The 21423-nt window shown below is 39.3% G+C and overlaps 1 protein-coding gene across 2 annotated transcripts in view; it reads left to right on the top strand.

The window, feature by feature from the left end:
• The window catches only part of CFAP47 (cilia and flagella associated protein 47), a 651611-nt gene that overhangs the window by 253675 nt on the left and 376513 nt on the right, over positions 1-21423 (top strand). For both annotated transcript variants that reach the window (XM_048863833.2, XM_075132125.1), the window contains 2 exons: positions 11862-11944; positions 14548-14693. In XM_048863833.2, coding sequence (XP_048719790.2) covers positions 11862-11944; positions 14548-14693 — 229 coding nt within the window. The remainder of the gene's footprint in view (positions 1-11861; positions 11945-14547; positions 14694-21423) is intronic.

Raw genomic sequence — 21423 nt, 5'->3', positions numbered from 1 at the left:
AATGCAATTTCTTTTCCATGCCGAGGCCTAAACATGATTGAAATGGGATTGAGGAACCTGTAACACATCAGAGATCACTAACTAATTGTAGGAAATGCCACAACTTTCCCAGTGTTTTTACACTGATGAATCCTCCGTGTATGTTCTTAACAATGAACATTTCTGGAACCGAAAATAAATCACTCGCAGAGTTTGAAACAGTAAAGAAAAAACTGCATGTGCAATATACACTCCTGTATAATAAAAAATACTCTGTGTACAATAGTTTTATTTTGATCAGACCAGAAATAATAAGTTATTTGTACTGTAGTTGTGCCCAGAGATGCCAATCAAGATGGGGGCCCATTGTGCTGAGCACTGTATAAACAAACTATAAGACAATCCTTTCCCTCTCAAACGACTTACATCTTGTCCCTATTTAGAATTTAACAGGTAGCAATAAAAAACAATGGAAGGGGGAAGGGGGGGAATGATGGGTTACACTAATAGGAACAAAGTTACATTTATTAGCTAAGCTTAGACTTCATAGTTTGATTTAAAATAGGTAATTGGACAGTATATATTAGAGAGTTGCTAACCATCCTTTTGCCTTACCATTATCATTAGGCAGTTTATCATGGGTGTTGCTGTACAGGTAGGTCATTAGAAGGGTTTTATGACTTTGCAAACTGATTGGAGAATAAAAAAAATCCTTTACTTGGTGAAATATTTTCAGAACTGCTCATTTAAAAAAGAAACGAAAAATTCAGTTTTTCTCCAAGCTAGTCCTGTCAGCATATAGTATATGCCAAATTATTGTTAGTTTGTTTACTTCCTCATTGGCAAAATTAAAAAAAAAATTCAGAATACCAAGAAATACTCTTACGTTTCTCAGTTTGGTTCTCATGCAGGTTATATCTCCAGGCAGATTGATGAGTGAAGGAAGGGGTCGTGCTAAACAAAAAGGAACAACCAGTATTTCTTATTGTCATAAGACAAACAATAGATATAAATGTCATGCATTATTCCAGTGTATAAATGTAGAAGATTGTGAGAGTTGTCAGTCCAACATTAATATCTTTATTCTATTAGCTTCCACAAGTGCATTTTAGAAAGATACTACTAGGAGACATTACAATTCTGCTCAATAATTGATATAAGGTAAATTGGTTTATGCTAACTTAAGACATTCCACCTGATTTTAGCTGTTTCTAAAACATCAGTTACTATCCTGAGTTTTGTGGGAGCATCATAGACTATATCCTGCAAGGACGTGGGATTTTAGTGAATATTTTGTACTGAGCTCTTTGCCAGTACATGGTTCAGTATTTCTAAGTATGTTCGTAAACTGTTCCCTTGGATTCCCTATCTCTCTGATTAATAATACATTCCCTTGCTTCTGTCTTCCTAAGTTTACTGATGAAGTAGCTGCTATGTAGATTTAGATATGCCTATGTTACCGGCCACTCTTCAACTTTACTGTATACCACAGTGATGCATATAAAGAGCAAAATAATTCTGGCTTCGTGTGTGGGTGTACGCAAAAGAAAGTGGAGTCAGAATGTTTCTTTCAACTTTTCTTCCTCCTGCCAACACACCTCTGTCCAACTAAAACAGGGTTCAGACATGATCTTGGAAACTAGCTATCATGTCTGTTGGTTCTCTGTGGCCCTAAAGGAATATGGTCAGCTAGCATGGGTGTATAGTCAGGCCCTTAACCTCCTCCCACACATACACATGTTGTTGACAGTGGGCAGTAGGTGGGAGTGTACAATTCTTTGTTTTGGAGCAGCAGTAAGGCACTGTGCACACATCTTACTTGCCCCATCCTTGCATTTGCAGGCAAGAAGGGTCAAGAACCTATCACTTTTTGGCAACTCCTTTGCTCAACCATGTCACATCATACTCGTAAAGAAAGAATTTTGTAGCCCTTCAAATCAGTGCAATGAATATCTGTGGTATTTGTATCTTAGGAAAGTTGAATAAATCCTATTGAGTAACAATTTGTAATTTGCTCTTACTAGTGAAAAAAGACATTGTATGGTTTAAGTTTTCACAGTGTTTCCTTTTAATACCCCCATTTTAACAGTCATTTCCTCACATAACATTTAGGCGGCTTATTGTCTTTACAGTGATTCTGCTGCAGTTTTGCCATGGTTTAGGAAATTATAAGTTCTGCTTTCTGTATCAAAGATGTGATGCTGAAAGATGTGAAATTCTGTATATCAAAAACATAGGTTTCTGTATTTTTTATATAAAAGGAAATCTGTATTCATAAGTATAGAATAAAAAGTATTTTATTTTCAGGTAGTCCACAGGGTAGTTTCCTTTTATTTTTTAATGGCTTGCAAGTACAGCTGTTAAAATGGATCTCAAGGGCAATACCCTGAGAGGATTTTACATGCCTGTTTTGATACAAGTTTGGGATGTTTTTTTAACCAAGCAAGACTAACAACTTATTTTAAGCCAGAGCCTATAACTACCAAATTCAGAATGTAATAATTGTGTGGTATGAGCTCGCTCTTCAAAATTTATTGCTAGGAGAGAAAGATTTTGTATTTGGATACTATTAAATTTGAGACTAGAGCTAAAAATGTATTCACAGTAATTCCTTGAGATACATTACCACATCCTTTTCCAGTATCAATACACTCTTACTTGGGCTTGCTATAAAATAAAAGAAAGTCCATTCAATAAACTTAACTGTGCAAGTTTAACTCCCCTTAACAACAATGGGTATTATTTGTGAACAACAGAAGGAGAGGATAAAGTAGTACAAAGCAGATAAAATGACAAGAAATGTAATTGTTTCTCGGGGTTACAGGAAGAATATATAGAATTTGCTGGAAAGGTTGTCTTTATAAAATATGTCAGTAAATATAGACATGTGTGCACAACATCTGATTTTACCAAATAAGCTGTGATTAATGACTGTGGGTGAAATCTTGGTTCTGTTAAAGTCAGTGGGAGTTTTGGCATTGACATCACTGGGGCCGAATTTCCTCTCATGTACCTAAGATCAAAATAGAACTTAAACCAAAAAGGAATCCTACAGAAAGTGGAAACACAGATTGCTAAGAAGGACTGCAAAAGAATAGCATGAGCATATGGAAGTGGAATCAGAAAGGTTAAACCACAAAATGAGTTGTACCTTACAAGGGATTTATAAGACAACAAGAAGAAGTTCTATAAATACTTTAGGAGCAAGAGAAAGATGAAGAAAAGTGTAGGTCCTTTACCTTGTGGGGAAGGAGAGCTAATAAGTGATGACATTAAAAATGCCTATTCTGCTTCAGTCTTCACTAGAAAAGTTACTGGTGCCCAGATACTCAATATAATTAATATTAACAACAAGAAGGAAGGAATGCAAGCCAAAATAGGGAAAGAACAGATTAAAGAATACTTAGATAAATTATATGTAATCAAGTTGGCAGGGCCTGATGAAATTCATCCTGTGAGACTTAAGGAACTAGCTTAAGCAATCTCAGAACCATTAGCGATTATCTTCAAGAACTAATGGAGGATGGGTGATATCCCAGAGAACTGGAGAAGGGCAAGCATAGTACTTATCTTTAAAAAGGAAAACAAAGAGGACCCTGGGAATTATAGACCAATCAGTCTAACTTTGATACCTGGGAGGATATTGGAACAGATTATTAAACAATCAGTTTGTAGGCACCTGGAGTATAATAGGGCTGTAAGGAATAGCCAGCATGGGTTTGTCAAGAACAAATGTCAAAACAACTTAATTTCCTTCTTTGACAGAGTTACTTGCCTAGTGGATGGGGGGGATACCATAGATGTGATATATCTTGGTTTTTAGTAAGGCTTTTGACACAGTTCTACATAATATTCTCATAAGCAAACTGGAGAAATGTGGCTTAGATGAAATTACCATAAGGTGGGTGCACAACTCGTTGAAAGACCATACTAAAAGAGTAGTTATCAATGGTTCGCTGTCAAACTGGGAGTATGTATTTAGTGGGGTTTGCTCAGGGGTTAGTCCTCGATCTGGTACTAAGCAATATTTTCATTAATGACTTGTATAATGGAGTGGAGAGTATGCTTACAAAGTTTACAGATGACATCATTGTTAGGAGCACACACTTTGGAGGACAAGATTAGAATTCAAAATAACCTTGACAAATTAGAGACTTGGTCTGAAATCAACAAGATGAAATTCAATAAAGACAAGTGCAAAGTACTTCACTAAGGAAGGAAAAAATCAAATGCACAACTCCAAGATGGGAAATAACTTGCTAGATGGCAGTACTGCTGAGAAGGATCTGCAAGTTATAGTGGATCACAAATTGAATATGAATCAACAGTGTGATGCAGTTGCAAAAAAGGCCAATATCATTATGGGGTATATTAACAGGGGTGTTGCGTGTAAGACATGGGAGGTGATTGTCCTTGTGTACTAGGCACTGGTGAGGCCTAAACTGGAATACTGTGTCCAGTTCTGGGCACCACACTTTAAGAAAGATGTAGACAAATTGGGGAGAGTCCAGAGGAGAGCAACAAAAATGATCAAAGGTTTAGAAAACCTGACCTATGAGGAAATGTTAAAAAAAAAAAACTGGGCATATTTAGTCTTGAGAAAAGAAGACTGAGAGGGGACCTGATAAGTCTTCAGATATGTTAAGGGCTGTTATAAAGAGGACCAAGATCAATTATTCTCCATGTCCACTGAAGGTCGGAAAAGAATTAATGGGCTTAATCTGCAGCAAGGGAGATTTAGGTTAGATATTTGGAAAAGCTGTCCAACTATAAGCATAGTTAAACTCTGGAATATGCTTCCAAGGGAGATTGTGGAATTGGAGGTTTTAAGAACAGGTTAGACAAACAACTGTCAGGGATAGTCTAAGTTTATTTGGTTTTGCTTTGGTGCAGGGAACTGTACTTGATGACTTCTTGAGGTCCTTTCCAGCCTTGCATTTCTATGATTGCGTGATTAGCTCTCCTTCTTCACTAGGTTGAAGACCTACATCTTTTCCTTCATTTTTGTCTTGTGCCTAATATATTTAAAGAACCTCGTCTTATTATCTTGTTAGGAGTAACTTATTTTGTGCCTTAGCCTTTCTGATTTTCTCCTTACATGCTTATGCTGTTGTTTTGTACATCTCCCTAGGAATTTGTCCGTATTTCCACCTTTTGTGGGATTCATTTTTCATTTTCAGGTCATTAAAGAGCTCCTGATGTCATACTGGCCTCTTACTGTTCTATCTTTACTTTGCCTTGGGTTAGTTTATAGTTGTGACTTTAATATTGTCTTCTTGAGAAACTGCTAGGTCTCCTGATTATTGATTATTTGTTAAGGAAGCCATTTAATACTATACTGGATCCAAGTAAATATCTAGGGTTTTTTTTGGTGTGTTTGTGGGGGGAGAGGGGTCAGGGTGGATTAACACCACTGCCCCCATTAAACATTATTAAAGTTGCAACCATCCAATTAAAAAGCATTCTCCCAACAGATGTTTTGGCTGAGTAACGTGCAGAATACTTCCTTATAGTCACCTGTGCCTCTGTTATAGATAGAATTTGCACTGTTAAGAACACCTATGTTGAGAGCACTATAGAACCAGGTATAACATTCGTGGTTATATGGAATTGCAGATGCTTGTCTAGTAAAGTGTGAACATTCAGAAATGTATCTTTTTGCCCATTTAATTGCAGACTACAAGTGCACAGGTCAGCTTTTTCAGTTATTTGGTATAGTACATTTGTGTACACTTTTGTAGTAGGTCAGGTACAGAAATCAAAAACATATATAAGATCCATTCTAGTCATATTTTCCAACTACCCTTGTAAGGGACCTAAAGTAATCCTTTTAAATTTGAAAACGTGTGTGTGTGTGTGTGTGTTGGGGCTTATGGCTCATACTCACAATCATGCATCGTAAAGTTGATTCCTAATGGGAATATTCTAGATGGTAGTTGTCAGAAGAAGAAACTAAGTAGGCAGAACCTAGAGTGCTAAGGGAATCCCTATCCAATGTATATTAAAGGCGAAAATATTCTGGTGCAAAAAACAAATTATTATTAGTTTTCCATGGAAACCATTGTCTCTATCTGCATGGACAGTTTTCATGTGAGGAAAAAAATGGACAGAAATCAGAACTGGGAACAAAAACTAGCACAAGAGTGCTGACTCATTTTGTGACCCTAAGATTGTAAGGGAAATGTGTCCCACAAAGAAAACACTGTAATTGTAATAAGGAGTACCAGAGTAGTTATGGCAGATAACAGCCAGAGTGGGACAGGATGGCAGAGAATAAATGGAGAGGAGATATATTCAGACAATCTAATCCTGAACCACTGAATAATGGTTTAGTATGTTGTAGTTGGAAGAGCTCCTTCAGTGGCAAGAACTCGTGGGGCCAGTGTGATGGGATGGTCTGCCCTCTTAAGGGTTGTGATGCCTAGTGTTCAGCCCCTCCTATCGTGGCTTAGCCCTTTAAGGTTATGTATATACACACACATACATGCTTAGGAGAAGATCCTGTATCTTTAAGGGTTGGGGCCAGGAGCATTAAAGAAAGGGCAGGGTATTACTCCCCTCTTTCCAAACCAATTTGGGATTAACTGAGAGAAAGGGACCAGCATAAATGCTGCCTCCTCCCTCATAACAAGACAGACACTAGCAGGAGAAAACTGTTTGCTGTATCCTCCTAGCTTGAGGATTAATTGAGAAAATAAGGGGCTAGCTGAAGGAAAAGCTAGGTAAGGAGTTAGCTGGCTAAATTACAACCCAGACCAAGGAATGTCCTGTCTTTTGTAGTTTCAAAATGTCAGTCTTAATATTGTTAAGCAATACATGCATTGCAGCCTTCCCATTTCTCTTGTGGCTTGGTTAGTGGAATTGTATAAAGTTAGATCCATTTTACAACAGTAATTTCTGTATTTCCTATGTAATATATAATGTATATAACTAAATGTAATACCCTACAACATTACTTTATAATACAGGTGCATATAAGGGGTATATAAGCATATAATATCTTTTAAATTCAAATTTGGAAACTGAGAATTGTGTAAGTAGAGAAAGAGAGAAAGAAAGGATATGCAGTAAGTTATCTTTGCATTCATTGTTTGACGCAAATAATTGATGAAAACATTTTATCTGCCACTTATGAGTGATGACGGTTCATCGATAATGAATGAGAAAAAGTGTGCAAAGCCAGTCCATTGTATGTTCTATTTTATGCATCACCAATTTGAGGGACAGATTTTAAGCCCAGACACAGTGAGCATATCTAAGCATATTGAAAATGTATTACAATGCATGCATGTTCGATGTAAAAAAAAAAATCTTGAAGTATGCATGAATGTGCTTCAAATACTTCAGATTAGAAGATGCCATTTATTCTGTATTGATCTAATTTGTGGGTAGAGCAGCGCAAGTCTTTTATTGTTCACATTAATTAATATTGACAGGAAACATGGTTTTTGACTAGTTTATGTTCAAGTGAGAGATTCTGAGATAATTTCTAAGGTACTAGTATGTCAGATTAAATAGCAATTATTCAAATGATTGAATAGTACATTACGCATCATGCAGATTGCAATTTTCATAATGTGTGATGCAGCCACCAAAAACTCCTTATTCAATAATGGCGTTATACAATTGACACTTAAATATCATGGTCAAATTCTGCCTGGGTCACACCCTGTTGACTGACTGACTATGAAGTTTAAAACATAAAGCATTATTATTGGATGCTGATCTTTCCATAACAACCAGTGCAGCAAATAAGAGGACAAACTGCTGAATATGTGCTCCTTAGCTACTTGTGCATCCACTGTAATGGCCTCTAATGTTTAATTTGGCTTAACATTAGTAATACAATTTTATAAATGTTGCACACGGAAAAGATGAAGAACGGATTTTGTTGTCGTAGAATAATGTTTCCCATTGGTAAAATTTCCTAGTTCTCTAGGATGTAGAAGAAAAGGTTATTAATAATACTATGTAGCACTTGTCATCTGTACATTCCAAAGCAAGTTAGAGACAAAGGGTGAAAAACCAGGGTGTGAAATCCTGGCTCCATTGAATTCCGTGACAAAAATGCCATTGACATCAATGAGGCCAAGACTGAATCCATGATGTATTGGGTTTAGAAAAAGGTCACATCTTTTCCTTTTCCCTGGAACATAAAGTTGCCAATAAACAGGTTTTGGGTTGGTTTTCATTTACATGAATAATGTGTATTGTTTTGCTGGTTGAAAGGCACTGAAGGGACTCTGGGGTATGACATCTTATAAAAACTTGGGTCTAAACGCTCATTCCTTTGAAGGAGCTTGCATAGTGAGTGGTGGCACTGCAATACAGAGGGCCCTGTCTGGTGCACAGGGCACAGGCACACCCAAGGGTGTGAATCTGTATCTACAATCTACTAAAAAAACTACAGTTACTCGTAAGTAACCTCTTTTTCTTCCTGAAACAACAAAATTGGCAAGAAACATATTTTACCTCCATACTTCCTATGAATTGTGATATATTTATTGTTCAACATGGATTAGAAAAATCCATGAGAAAATGACAAAATGCGTGCAGTTCAACTTGTGATGTCTAATTCTATAATTAAATAACAAGCATTAAAAACAATAGACACTGTGGAGAGGAGGGAGCCTAACAAGAATAAATGAGACAAGATAAAATTTCAGGTGTATTGAAGTTTAAAATGTGAGAAGTAACTAAGGCCCCAATCATTGGTATCCACTAGCATAGACTCCTGCACATATGCAGACTCCCACTGAAATCAATGGAACTTTGCACAGGTGGTACATTCTACGGTAGAAGATACCGTGCAGAATCTGGGCCTAAATAAGTAAAAATCCAAATGACGCATTAATTGTATTTGAAATTTCTTCAACTGCAAGGACAAATTGGAGGATTGGGCCAAAAGAAATCTGATGAGGTTCAATAAGGATAAGTGCAGGGTCCTGCACTTAGGACGGAAGAACCCAATGCACAGCTACAGACTAGGGACCGAATGGCTAGGCAGCATTTCTGCGGAAAAGGACCTAGGGGTGACAGTGGACGAGAAGCTGGATATGAGTCAGCAGTGTGCCCTTGTTGCCAAGAAGGCCAATGGCATTTTGGGATGTATAAGTAGGGGCATAGCGAGCAGATTGAGGGACGTGATCGTCCCCCTCTATTCGACATTGGTGAGGCCTCATCTGGAGTACTGTGTCCAGTTTTGGGCCCCACACTACAAGAAGGATGTGGATAAATTGGAAAGAGTCCAGCGAAGGGCAACAAAAATGATTAGGGGTCTGGAACACATGACTTAGGAGGAGAGGCTGAGGGAACTGGGATTGTTTAGTCTGCAGAAGAGAAGAATGAGGGGGGATTTGATAGCTGCTTTCAGCTACCTGAGAGGTGGTTCCAGAGAGGATGGTTCTAGACTATTCTCAGTGGTAGAAGAGGACAGGACAAGGAGTAATGGTCTCAAGTTGCAGTGGGGGAGGTTTAGGTTGGATATTAGGAAAAACTTTTTCACTAGGAGGGTGATGAAACACTGGAATGCGTTACCTAGGGAGGTGGTGGAATCTCCTTCCTTAGAAGTTTTTAAGGTCAGGCTTGACAAAGCCCTGACTGGGATGATTTAATTGGGGATTGGTCCTGCTTTGAGCAGGGGGTTGGACTAGATGACCTCCTGAGGTCCCTTCCAACCCTGATATTCTATGATATTCTATGAGTGCTGTCTCTGATACCAGGAACCTTTGAAATTTAAAACTTTAGTTCCACATGTTGAACTAAAGGAGACTCTCCAGTCATATAATCCCAACATCTCTTACAGTTTTGGACGTTATAAAGGAGAGTCAATTTTATCCTTCAGTTGTGAATTACCACAAGCCCTGCTATTGGAAATTATTTATCCCATAGGGTCATTCCGGGAGTCGTTATTCAGACATGTCTCCCATTGACTGAAGTCAGGTCACCCAAAACCCGGGATTGGTATTGCTTAGTACTGTATGTTAAAGTAAATTTGAAAAAAAGTGGATTTCAGGTCAAATCCTTCAGTCCTTACTCAGGGGAGATTTGGGTGCCCAAGAATGGCAGAATTTGGCCTCAAATTCACTCATTTCTATTCACTTCGATTTAACACTCTAAATAGTACCAATCCCAGGTTATAAGCATCCTGACAACTATCGAAACCAAATCCTTACCAATGATCATAAACATAAAAAATCGTATACATCTACTGTATAATTTGGTGTAGTTTATTACCTTTACCGTCTTCAACCCAAGTGCTCAAGTAAAAACACAAAAAAGCAGGATTTATTATGATTGGGTAGGGGTTTCAGCAATGCTCAACATTAATAACATTTTTAAGTTCTCTAGTGAAAATAAAAACAATTTGATGAAGAATCTCAAAAATGCCTTAAAAGATTTTTCAATTTTCTTCCTTCTCCCTCAAACATAAAATTCCCCAAAACATGGTTCATGTCAATACACCTCCATTTGACTAGTGAAGCACTGACATTGGTTGGTAAACAAACTGAAAAGTCCATTTGATTAAAGAAAGATCCAGATCATAATCTCAAATTGTGCAGTCTGCATTGTTACAAGTCATGCTTCTGTTGGTATGCTTGCAGATGCATGCACAGTGACCAGATGTCCCGATTTCATAGGGACAGTCCAGATATTTGGGGCTTTGTCTTATATAGGCGCTTATAATCCCCCACCCCCTGTCCAGATTATTCACACTTGCTGTCTGGTCACCCTAGATGCATGGAAGTAAACTTTTCAGGGAATGTTCTATCTTTGGTAGTTATATGGTTTCCATACCTGTAGTATTTGAGAGCTTCACTTTCATTTAATGTATTTATCCTCTGATTACTGCTGTGAGGTAGGGAAGGTAACTAGCTTACCAAAGGTCACACAGCTGTAAGTCTGTCAGAACAAAAAAGGAAAGGAGTACTTGTGGCACCTTAGAGACTAACCAATTTATTTGAGCATAACCTTTCGTGAGCTACAGCTCACTTCATCGGATGCTGATGAAGTGAGCTGTAGCTCACGAAAGCTTATGCTCAAATAAATGTGTTAGTCTCTAAGGTGCCACAAGTATTCCTTTTCTTTTTGCGAATACAGACTAACACAGCTGCTACTCTGCAATCTGTCAGAACAGGAAACTGAACCCACCTCTCCTGAGTCTGAGGCTAGTGCCTGAAATATCTCTCCCATATGTGTCTGATCCCTTTATATACTATAGTTAACCCAATATTTGTGAAATGTTTGCCTAATAAATTATTTTCATTACGCATACTATCATGCCATAATGTATATGCACAAAATATAAAATTATTGTGAAAGTGGAAACTGTAACCCTGAATGTCCTGGTCTTTTGTAGTTTCAAAATATCAGTCTTAATGTTACATTAAGGTACTTTTGGATTAAATGTTGTTTAATCCCCCCGGAAGGAAGTCCATGGTGAATTTATAATTAAATGAATTTGTATAGGTTTGTACTAATATGAAGACTGGGGGGAAAAGAGAACTGGGACTACATTTATTCATATGATCTCAAAATTGTTACTGGGCATACACTCTCAGGGCTGATTTGCCAATCACTTGTAACCTGCTTCTTTTATATGTGGAGTTTGCTTATCTGTTTAGTTTGAAAAAGAACATGCAGATGAATTGAAGAAGGAATGTAACTGTTTTTGGAGGTAGAAGTAACAATAAATTTAGAACAAAATAAAATTCAGTATCTTCTACGGGTAGATTATGCCAAATAACTTTTTTTTAAAACCATATTTGTCGGATTTTGGCAGTCATTTGCATTCCTATATGTCTGGAATGTGAAGAGACCATTTTATTTAATATTATAAATTGCAGCTCAGTTAGCATATTGCTTTTTCTCTCTTTCACTAGTTCTGAAAGTAATGTACTGAATAGTACAACTGATGTGGTAAGTGAAGATGTACTGTATCACAAAGAGAACAACTCAAATGGCTGTAAGTACTTCTAAAATGGACGCCTTTCATTTTTGTGCAACAGTTTGTTTTAACTAATGACTTTTGGAGTACATGGGGAACAAATGTGATTTAACAGAATCTTTAAATGTTAAAATATATACAATAATAGATATTCATATTACAGATTTATTGTCTGCAGATGTTTTACATTTAGATAGTGCAGGTTTATTAATACATTTTACGACTAAAGAATTTATTAAAAAAAGAAAGAAAGCTGGGATTCTCCTTTACAGGGCTCAAAGACTGGCTCTTCTAACCGGGGCTCCTTTGAGACCCCTCCAGTTTATCAGTGTTGGATGTGAAAGAATTATTTAAGAATGATTGTCCATAGATTTTTCACTTTGATTCCCTAATAGTTTTCAGTCAAGAGTTATGTCAAGATTTATTCATTGGGAGTTATGGCGCTGGCATAGGTAGATACCTTCAAGAAAGTTCAGTTGCACAAAATCTGCAGGGCAGTTCCTTGAAGTTTGCTGCATACTTGAGCAAAATATTATTGCATTTACACATGGCCCTATGGAAAACTGAGACTTGCTATATCAGTACTACTAGTACCAGAATAATTCTGAAATACCTAGGTTGTCTTTATAGCCACTGTATGTTACACTACATTTTGGGATATGGCTTCTGTATAGTAATGTTCTCTGTATTATATGGAAATGTTTATATTTGGTCTTTGAAAGCTATACTGAGTATATTGATAATATAGCACTGTGGTCAGTTCGTATAATTGGAAGGAAGGGATTACAGCAATGGTTCTTAACATTTTTCTGCCTCTTACGATTTGATATTGTCTCTCTCATCTCAGACTCCCTATCCATTTAGGAATATGGTAAGGAAGAGGGAGTTGCAATCTCCTTATGCCTGATTGCAACCTCCAGATTGAAAACCCATGGGTTAAAGGGTAAAGACCTTGTATTGAGTAGCTAGGTGTATCCTCTGCAGAATTTTCTGAAAATACCTGCTAATTGATGCAAAATATGTTTTGTGCGTGCATGTGTGTAATTGCTCTTCAGAAATATTATATGAGCCCCCAAGATTAAGTAATTTATATCAAGGATAATTTTGCAGTATCCTGACAGAAAGAGGGCGCTATCAGAATCTGGGAAATCAGTTATAATCAAATATAATCCTTGAGAGCTCCCTCCAGCACATCACTGAGCATTCTCCTTTCAAGATGCACTGCTATCTCAGAGTCATCTAAAAAGCGGTAGCTATTAGGACTGTAAAGTGCCCACTCAACTATTGGAGTGTTTGGTATAAGTGCAAAAAAGGACTTTGGAAGTGACAGGTCTTCATTTGCAGCACTACATTGGTTGTTGGGCCTAACTTTAGGATAGTGAGATTGTTTTATTTGCATTGTTATTATGGGAAAAAAGTGATGCATGTGTGGTTTCTGTTTTGATTTTGGTTTCTTGTATCAGCCACTTTTTTCTAGAGGTCAGCTTTCAATACTGATTTGTTTCTAAATGAGCTGTCACCATGTGTATCAATGCTATCTCTGAGCCATTTGTTTTAGCTCCATTTTCACATCTGGCCTCTAATGAGTTCATTGCCCTGGAGGGTTGAGGTGGCTAAGCTTGAATGAAAATTGGACTTTACAGCATTCTTTATGTCCAGAATGTGTGCATCAGATCAGCATGTTAAATGTTTAAATTTTCTGGGCTAAAGAGACTTTAAGGGTACTTGGCTGGGTCCGATTCACCCCTCACATCCAACATATAAGGGAGTGTCTCATGGAGGAGATGATTAAGTTCAGTCTTTTGTAGTTGTTGAGGCTGAGATGCCACCGAGTCTGAAATATGACAGGTATCCAAAGCAGTCTTGTTGACATCCTTGCCTGAATTGTTCAACATTCTTTTCAGGTAGTCTTTTAAAACACTTGAACCACCTGAAGAGCACTGAATATACGATAAATATTGCCGTTATGAAACAGGAATAAGGAAAACACTCAGAATGGAGCATTAATTGAGTGTTATAGACCTGATTAATGAAATCACTGCTAGCTGGGTAAAAAACTTCATTTGTGTCAAGTATTGAAAGACCATCTAATCATTTGTGTTATTTTTGAAAATGCAAAAATTACAATACACAATGTAATGTGTAATATGTTGTCATCATAGTCTTCAACGTACTTAAAATGCTGTCCATCAAAAGCAAACATGCAAATTTTAATTTTTGTGCGTGCTTGAGGATTTCCCAGTTTAATATTCTCATGCAGCTAATCTCGGTGAGGGAGCAATCTTATTAGTTTAAAAAAGTATAAAGCAGTACTCTTGCCTCTAGCAGGAGTAATTTACATATCTACTGTACATCTCTGAAGATTTTATTTTTTGTGACTATAGACTGGTAGTTTATCCAACATAGTCTTGCTCTTTCTGAGCTGTGCAGCTAAAAGCTGTGTATGCATTTGTATGCATAGGCTTGGCAAGTATGAAAGGAATGAATTAGCATAATTTGTTTATGCCTTGTTCCTAGGGCATGCTATTGTAGCTTGCTAGGTTTTTATATTGGAACAGCTACTTTAGCCTTTACCAGCTTTGTTACTAGGTATAAACAACCCTTAAATCATATTTTGGCAGTTAATCGATTCAATCACCTACGAGAGTTCTTCAGTCCAGTGTGCACACTGTACTTGGAAGAGAGAAATTCTGCAAACCTGGATCTTTACTTCCTTCCTTTTAATCTGGGAAAGCGCTACTGCACCATCATTCTGGTCAGTGACCTGGTAAGAACAGGAAGTGTGCGCGGTCAGTGTCTGGAGCATGTTCCTGTTGTTAATGATATATACAACAGGTATGACAACATTTGTAAAACTTTGCCGCTAAGCTGTGCCTGCCAAGTGCATGCCTCAGTTTGTTTGTGCAAAATGGGTAACTACATGTACAAAATTGGGAGTTGTACATATGCTGTTGTGGGTAATAATTACAAGTTATATCCATGAATATGAGTTTGCTTGTGTACATAATACTTTGCTGCTGCAGTTTAGGCATTGAGATTTGAATATTTAGCTATTTATTTTGACATTAATGGTAGCATTTTTTTCAATATATTAACATTTTATTTCTGAGTGGAGTGGATAGCTATGGGAGTTGGACATTGACAGGATATGCCTCATGTCACCTGTAGATCATTGGTTTAAGTTTGTTAGATGAGTAGCAACACAAAATTTATTACCAGCTGATGTCTGTTTGGCTTATGATAAGTAGGGTGACCAGACGTCCCTTTTTTAAGCCTTCATGCAGGTGTCCTGACTTTTTCTTGAAAAACAGGCAAATTGTCCCATATTATCTGTCTACACCCCCCCCCCCCATCAGTACTGGTGGTCAGATCCCTGCTCGCCAGCCGCCCACCCACCAATGGTGAGTAGGGGGTCCAGTGACCGATGATGGGGATGGGTGTTCAAGGCTGGTGGCGGGCCAAAGCTGCAGCATAGCCGTTCCCCCTGCTGCTCCGTCATTGCAGCCCTCGCTGCATGCCGGATCTTGGCCAGCAGGGCCCCGGCCCCCCGTTCCGTTTCCAGACGGCACTGGCTGCATGCTGTGAGCTGCGGTGGCTGGTGAGTGCGGGAAGGTGCCAGGCGGCGGCCGGTTACGCGTCGCCTGTGCTGCCCACCCACGGGCTCTTTACGTGCTCCTTCTCTCGCTCTCCTCTCCCTGCTTTGCTCCTTCACCCCCTCCAGCCCCGCTGCCCTTCCATATCCTCCCCACTGGCAGGGTGCTGTGCAGAGAACAGCCTGGCCAGCAGGCTCCTTCCTTCCCCCACTGCCTGTGGCTGGGCTGGTTCCCCGGGAAAGCCCAAGACCCTCTGGCCCAGGGCACTGGCCAGGAGCCGAGCCCTGCATGTGCCAAAGCCCCACATCGTGCTGGCACGAGGGAGCCTTTCCGCCCCTCAGCTAAACTCAGAGCAGGGTGGGGGGGGAGGGACAGTTTCCATCATGTTCCTGCTCCAAACCTGCAGACTGCACAGCAGCCCCCAGGACAGGGGCTTAGCACCCTCTTTGCCTCTCTCCCTCACTGTCCTGGGTCCTACCCCCAGGAGCGCGGGCTGCTCTGTTCCTAGGCACCCTCCCCTGCTGAACCACCTCTCTGGCCAGGGTCTGAGGCAGCTGAAGCCCCTGCAGTCAGGTTTCCTGGTTCCTGGTGCACAATGTCATCCTTAGGGCTTAACCCCTTCGTGCCTGTGCCCCATACCCTGTGTGGCCCTGCCACATGTTGCCTCAGGAAGACGCAGTGCCAGGTTGCAGGAGAGGTGGGTCTGTCATCGGGGCCCAGCCAGGAACAGTGTGCGCCAGTTGGGTCAGTTGGCCACCCCCTTTGTGTGAGAGAGGTGTACGGGAGTGTGTGTGTGTGTGAGATCTCTCTCTAGGTGAACCCTAAAGCCGAAAAGATGAGAAGAAAAATAAAAAGAAACCTGTTTCTTTTTAACAGGGGCTCAGTCAACTTGATATTAATTTGAATATTTGTACTGCATACTTCTGACTGATTGCCATTGAACTCGCTTGAATACGAGTAATTTTATCATGTGTCCTGTATTCAGCGTGGGGAAATATGGTCACCATACAGAAGGCTGATTTTATTTTTTGATGGTTCAGATTCTGTAGTTTCCGCATCGGAGTGTTGCTTTTTTAAAACTTCTGAAAGCGTGCTCCACACCTTGGCCCTCTCAGATTTTGGAAGTCATTTCAGATTCTTAAACCTTGGATTGAGTGCTTTAGAAATCTCACATTGGTACCTTCTTTGTGTTCTGTCAAATCTGCAGTGAGAGTGTTCTTAAAATGAACAACATGTGCTGAGTCATCATTCGAGACTGCTATAATATGAAATACATGGCAGAATGCAGGTAAAACAGAGAAGGAGACATACTGTTCTCCCGCAAGGAGTTCAGTAAAAATTTAATTGACACATTATTTTTTTAACGAGCTTCATCAGCATGGAAGCATGTTCTCTGGAATGGTAGCCAAAGCATGAAAGGGCATACGGATGTTTGGCACGTAAGTGCCATGCGAACACCTGTTCTCACTTTCAGTTGACATTGTAAATAAGAAGCCGGCAGCATTATCTCCCATAAATATAAACAAACTTCTTTGTCTTAGCGATTGGCTGAATAAGAAGTAGGACTGAGTGGACTTGTAGGCTCTAAAGTTTTACATTGTTTTGTTTTTGAATGCAGTTATGTAACAAAAAAAATCTACATTTGTAAGTTGCACTTTCATGATAAAGAGATTGCACTACAGTACTTGTATGAGGTGAATTGAAAAATACTCTTATTTTTACAGTGCAAATATTTGTAATAAAATAATAATATAAAGTGAGCACTGTACACTTTGTATTCTGTGTTGTAGTTTATATCAATATATTTGAAAATGTAGAAAAAATCCAAAAATAGTTAATACATTTCAATTGCTATTCTATTGCTTAACAGTGCGATTAAAACTGTGATTAATCACTATTAATTTTTTAAATCGTGATTAATTTTTTTGCGTTAATTGCGTGAGTTAACTGCAATTAATTGATAGCCCTTCTTATTATTTAAACCATTAACAATCAGTACCACAGCTGACACTGCTTGGCAGCCTTATCAGATCAGTCAAATTTTGAATGACCATGGAAACTAAACTAGTCTCCCCCCCTATGGGGGGCATTCCTTTACATTAAGCGTGTGAGACATTGGTGGGGTAGTAGATGGAAGCTTAACTGTCCTGAAATTCTATGTTGAACATGTACTGTTACCCCGTCACGCTGTCTGGAGTGGCTCACGCCCCAGAGTGCCAACTTCAGGGCAGACTGCAGATTGTCGAAAAGCGGGGTAGGAACTCTAAACTGGTTGTATGTTCTGTAATTATATTTCACCAACCCAGTAACAGGTGTGAACTCCTAAAGCACTACAACAGTCTTACCGTGGAGTCACAGATAGTCCCTTTGGGCATTCCAGTGTATCTTGCCACCCAGGCAGGCTGAACTATGAGATAGATGGTCACTTTACATCAAAAATCACAACAATGTTCAGGTTCTTCTCAGTCTCAAAGGATCTATCACTTACCCCTCGTCAGTTGTACTCAGATCTCAAACCAAAGACAAGACCTAATAGCCAGTCCTGAAATAAAGTAACTAAACATTTATTAACTAAGAAATGAAATGAGAGAGACATTTACAAGGTTAAAACCGGAAACATACACACAAAAATGAATGGCAGTCTTAGATTTAAAAAGGTAATGTACACTTCTATAATAAGCAGCTCTATATGTCCTTTAGGGCTGACCCATGACAAGCAGAATGAGGATCTCTTGCTTATGTTTAGGAATCTTTGCCCCTCAGAGTCCAGACAGCATAAAGAGACCAAGTTCCTCCTTGTCAGGGATTTTTATCCCCCTTCACCCCAGAATAAAAGATGATGGGATGAGTTCATAAGTAGGCCTCTCCTTCCTGGAGGCAGCAAGGAATGCAGTCAACAAGGTCTCTGTACTTTGGTGCTACACAACGCCTCAGTTGCCTTCAATGGGCTGTCTTGTATTGAAGGATGAGCACTTTACCTTAATTATTGCTTCTTTTCCTGTTTGGTGAGTTACACAATTACAAAGGTTTCAGAGTAGCAGCCATGTTAGTCTGTATCTGCAAAAAGAAAAGGAGGACTTGTGGCACCTTAGAGACTAACACATTTATTTGAGCATAAGCTTTCGTGAGCTACATCCGATGAAGTGAGCTGTAGCTCACAAAACCTTATGCTCAGATAAATTTGTTAGTCTCTAAGATGCCACAAGTACTCCTTTTCTTTTTACAATTACAAAGGTTTACAGTGCAACACTCAGTATAAGTTTATACCATGACATGGAGGTATTAGAAGTAGATTAATACATGCAGCATCCTACAAGCATTCCTTTAAGTCTAAATACTAAACATACTCTTATGGCACTAATATCTATTTTAACTATGCTAACCCATAGGGAAGCCAGACTGGTTTCCAGCTATGCATCTGTCGGTGTTCAGTGAGGCCCTGGGCCTTTGGCATGAGCTAGCACCTGTTCTACAAGCGTCACAACCCCCATCAGCAGATAACAGATTCTTGACCTTACGTTTCTGTCCAACTTTTGCTCAGTCATCCTTCTAACATACGTATCTAAGATCATTGAATGGGTGGTTTATAAAAGCTGCTTTTACTTCCTTTGCTGTTACTTTCTCTTGATTTGCCTAATCTGGTTTTTGCCTTCAGCACTTTACTGAATCTGCTTTAACCAAAATACCCAACCAATTCTTAACAGACAACTTTCATGGCTTTTCCTCTGTGTTCCATCTTCCTTGATCTCCCTGCAGCTTTTTATGTCATTGGTCACTTCCTTCGCCTTGATACCATGTCCTCCCTTGGGATTTGTGGTCTTGTCCTCTGTTTTTTCTCCTACCTTCCAACCACTTTTTCAGCATCTTCTTTGCCGAATTTCTCTCCCTGTCTGTCAGTGTCCATCCGCACTCCGTCTTTGTTTCTCCCCTCTTCTCCCTTCACACCCTATGTCCCTGGATGACTTCAGTTGCTCACATAGATTCAGCATCCAGCTCTGTGCTCATGACACTCACAAATCTCTCCACATTTGACCTGGCTCACTCAGTCCAGTCATGCATACCTAATAGTTTCTCCAGCACATGCTTTTGAACTATGACTAGCTCAAACTCAACATTGCTGAAACCAAGGTACTTTTCATCCCATATCTTCTCCACTTCCCCCTACTCCATTGCTGTAAATAACACCACAGTCTTCCCCATTGCTCGAGCTGTACCGTGAAGATTGTTTTCAGTGTCTGTCCCTTCTCCCCACATACCCAGACTGTTTACAACCCTTGTCACTTTTTTTTCTCTACATTTGTAAAATCCAAACATTTCTGTTCTAATAGCTAATGGTCTTGTCCACCACGTGGTCATTTCTCAGTTTTATTACTTTTCCTTTTCTCTGCCCTTCCGGGTACCCACCTCTTTATTTTCCTTCAATCCATCCAAAATGCAGCTGCTAAAATTGTCTCCATCCTCCCTCTAATATCTACCTAATATCAATGAGTATCCATAATTCCTCACTTATTGTTAATACATACATTTCACAATGCTATTAATATCCAGTGTGTCACTAGCTTTCAGAAAAGACCTCACTGTGTACACTCTTATAATACAGTAATATTGTATACAATCAGTTGATTCAATTGCTTATCACTCCAGGTTCAGATCCTCTGTCTTTATAGACCAATAAAGTGCTTTACGCCTCAAAGCAAAGTTTATTCAAGCTGCGAGGAGACTCAACATGGAGTCCGTTGGTGAAGGAAGCTGCATGCTCTTTCTTCCCCCACTTGTGTTTGCCATTGCATCCCCCTGCTGTATTGTTAGTCCTGTTTCTACTTATATGTAAATATGCACCTTTATTGTCTTTGCCTGAATATTGGGCTGGTCAGAGAATCAAATACACTTTCCTTTGTCTAAGGTAGACTTGTTTAACAACTCCCCCAACATACCTGGTTTACATAGACGATCATAATTCCAGCATATATTCATAACTCTTAATACACACTACGTACATACATGACACTAGAATATTAATGATCAATGAATTATTAGTTTTCAAATGATACTTTAAAAGGCATATTTTGTACAAAGATTATTACAGCAGCTTGCAGGGTGTGAACACAGGGGTGCTTATTGACACAGGCTTGCAATATTATAATTGTCATTTCATCATTAATAAACCATAATTTAAAGAGAAGTCATGTAAAGCTCAAGTCTCTTCATTTAGGTGATGTATATCTAGGTATACAATATGAACTCTGCTGCACCTAGTCTTACTCAGTCACCTCATTCACGGCCATTCTGTTACTTACCTTATACTCATCTCCATAACAGGCATCAGCTATTACAGTGGTGACTATTCTCTAGAGCAGGGATCGGCAACCTTTGGCATGCGGCCTGCCAGGGTAAGCCCCCGGGTGGGCTGGGCTGGTTTGTTTACCTTCCTCATCCACAGGTTCGACCGATCACAGCTCCCACTGGCTGCAGTTTGCCGCTCCATGCCAATGGGGGCTGCAGGAAGTGGCGCGGGCTGAGGGATGTGCCAAAGGTTGCCAGTCCCTGCTCTAGAGCAAGAATGACAGTCAGTTAACATCAGTTAGATTGCAGAATGGTGTGAGGACCCCATTCTCACGAAATTCTGCCTGCAGTTGCTGTCTATCATCACATCTTTGATGCTTTCATGTTGAACAAGACCCAGTAGCAAGTGTCTATCTTGTTTCAGAATCATTCTTTCCTCTCATATGCTAGCACAACCACTGCCAGGCATGCTGCTTTTTAAACTGTGAAACTACCTCCTTGTTTACCTCTCTATTGGCACTGTAGTGGTCTTGTGAAATGACAATGGAAGTTTAACTTATTTATAACAACACTTTTTAAAAACTTAAGTGATTAATTTTTAATAATCCTCTTGCTATTTAG

This window comes from Caretta caretta, chromosome 1 (assembly GCF_965140235.1).
Source record: "Caretta caretta isolate rCarCar2 chromosome 1, rCarCar1.hap1, whole genome shotgun sequence".
Classification (NCBI taxonomy): domain Eukaryota; kingdom Metazoa; phylum Chordata; order Testudines; family Cheloniidae; genus Caretta; species Caretta caretta.
Note: the sequence above shows the minus strand (reverse complement) of the source record. Positions and strands in the feature narration are given on the sequence as shown.